This window comes from Morus notabilis, unplaced genomic scaffold, assembly GCF_000414095.1.
Source record: "Morus notabilis unplaced genomic scaffold, ASM41409v2 Scaffold9006, whole genome shotgun sequence".
Taxonomy (NCBI): Eukaryota; Viridiplantae; Streptophyta; class Magnoliopsida; order Rosales; family Moraceae; genus Morus; species Morus notabilis.
This window is the reverse complement of record NW_010364843.1, coordinates 1-1,354: the sequence shown is the minus strand read 5'-3', so window position 1 is coordinate 1,354 and position 1,354 is coordinate 1. Positions and strand designations below refer to the sequence as shown.

Genomic DNA, 1,354 nt, shown 5'->3' with positions numbered 1-1,354 from the left:
TTTTTTTTTTCCAGAAAGAGAGGGAACAGTATGAATACATTGTTAGAGAGGGTAAACTTATTCACAAACAAACTGGAGATGTCCTTGATACACAAGCTGACATGTCGATATTTGTTATGAGCACCTCTAAGCAACTATACGTCGGTCAGGTGAGATTTCAACGAACACAAGTACCTTTTTGTTCGGGGAAATTTCAACGGTATGACTTGAAAAAAAATAAACCATGGATATCTCTTTATTTGTCACCTGTTAGATTTGTATAAAAAACTGTCTTATGTTTCATCGGTATGACATGTGAATAATTTTCAGAAAAAGAGAGGAAGATTCCATCATTCTAGCTTCTTGGCTGGAGGGGTCACGATAGTTGCAGGGACGCTAGGGGCAGAGAATGGAACTTTGAAGGTACGTATATAAATATAATTCACACCTAATTTTGTATGTAATATAGGAAATTATAAGGCTATTTTTGGATGCTACAAAAGTTAAATACTGCTTAGCCTTACACATGATGTCTGATCGACCATATTGTTTGACTAATTCTCAGTCTATCTCACCATTCACCGGCCATTATCAGACAACAAGTGAACGTCTCGAAACGTTTCTATCATTTTTCAAGGAAAATGGAGTGAACCTTAGTGAAGTCCAGGTATCTTCCTCAAATTTTTCTTACCTTATATAGTAGTAATGGCGGTTCTAGTTAACAGCTTGATGATTTTAAATTAAGCTACTGGTATATATAAAGAAATTAGCTAATTTAATTGGAAAAAGATGACAAATTGGAGTGTGCGCTGTAAAAACGGAGCCATAAAATCTTTTGGGGGTTCCGCGAAAATGAATCTCTGATGGCTAATTTAGTAATATAATATGGCCAGATTACATTAATCATGTTTAAAAATTTCATTTGTACTTAATTAGAGATGACTTTGATTTTGACAATATCCCGTAATTGATTTCAGATACTGGAGCCAGATGAAAATTACAGGTCTTGAAGTTTGTTGTGTGCATCACAATATCTCTTTTCACAGAGAGTCTCCAATAATGAGACGGTGATTCTGGTGTTTAAATTACTACTTGTGTTATATATGGTCAATCTAATTGTTTCATTTTCCACCTTGTGGATGTGCTCGAATTGTTATATATATCAAACCCGCGACGTTTCGGGTGACCTCGGGTAGGGTAGGGTTACTCGGGTTACTCGGGTTACTCGGGTTGGTGAAAGTAGATAACTAATAAAAAAACAACTAGAATATTTCAATTAGATTGGTAACCTTCTAACATGCAAAATAGTCCATATAAAATAAACAATTTAATTCAGAATAAATAAACCATATAAAGATAAACAGTCCATATAAAA

At 34.5% G+C, this 1,354-nt stretch overlaps 1 protein-coding gene across 1 annotated transcript; it reads left to right on the top strand.

Annotated features, from left to right (window-relative positions):
* The first annotated feature begins 72 nt into the window (after positions 1-72).
* Positions 73-1,011, top strand: LOC21383759 (IQ domain-containing protein IQM3). Its single transcript, XM_024171477.1, has 4 exons — positions 73-149; positions 310-402; positions 545-646; positions 957-1,011. Exons 1-4 carry the CDS (start codon positions 102-104, stop codon positions 987-989), a joined length of 276 nt encoding a protein of 91 aa, XP_024027245.1. The 5' UTR covers positions 73-101; the 3' UTR covers positions 990-1,011.
* Positions 1,012-1,354: the final 343 nt, after the last annotated feature.

Bases quoted from the DNA above. Each gene is read 5' to 3' on its own strand.
- LOC21383759 (XM_024171477.1), top strand. From the start codon at position 102: ATGTCGATATTTGTTATGAGCACCTCTAAGCAACTATACGTCGGTCAG. The intron at 403-544 runs GTACGTATATAA...ACTAATTCTCAG, and splicing joins CAGAGAATGGAACTTTGAAG to TCTATCTCACCATTCACCGG. The intron at 647-956 runs GTATCTTCCTCA...AATTGATTTCAG, and splicing joins TGAACCTTAGTGAAGTCCAG to ATACTGGAGCCAGATGAAAA.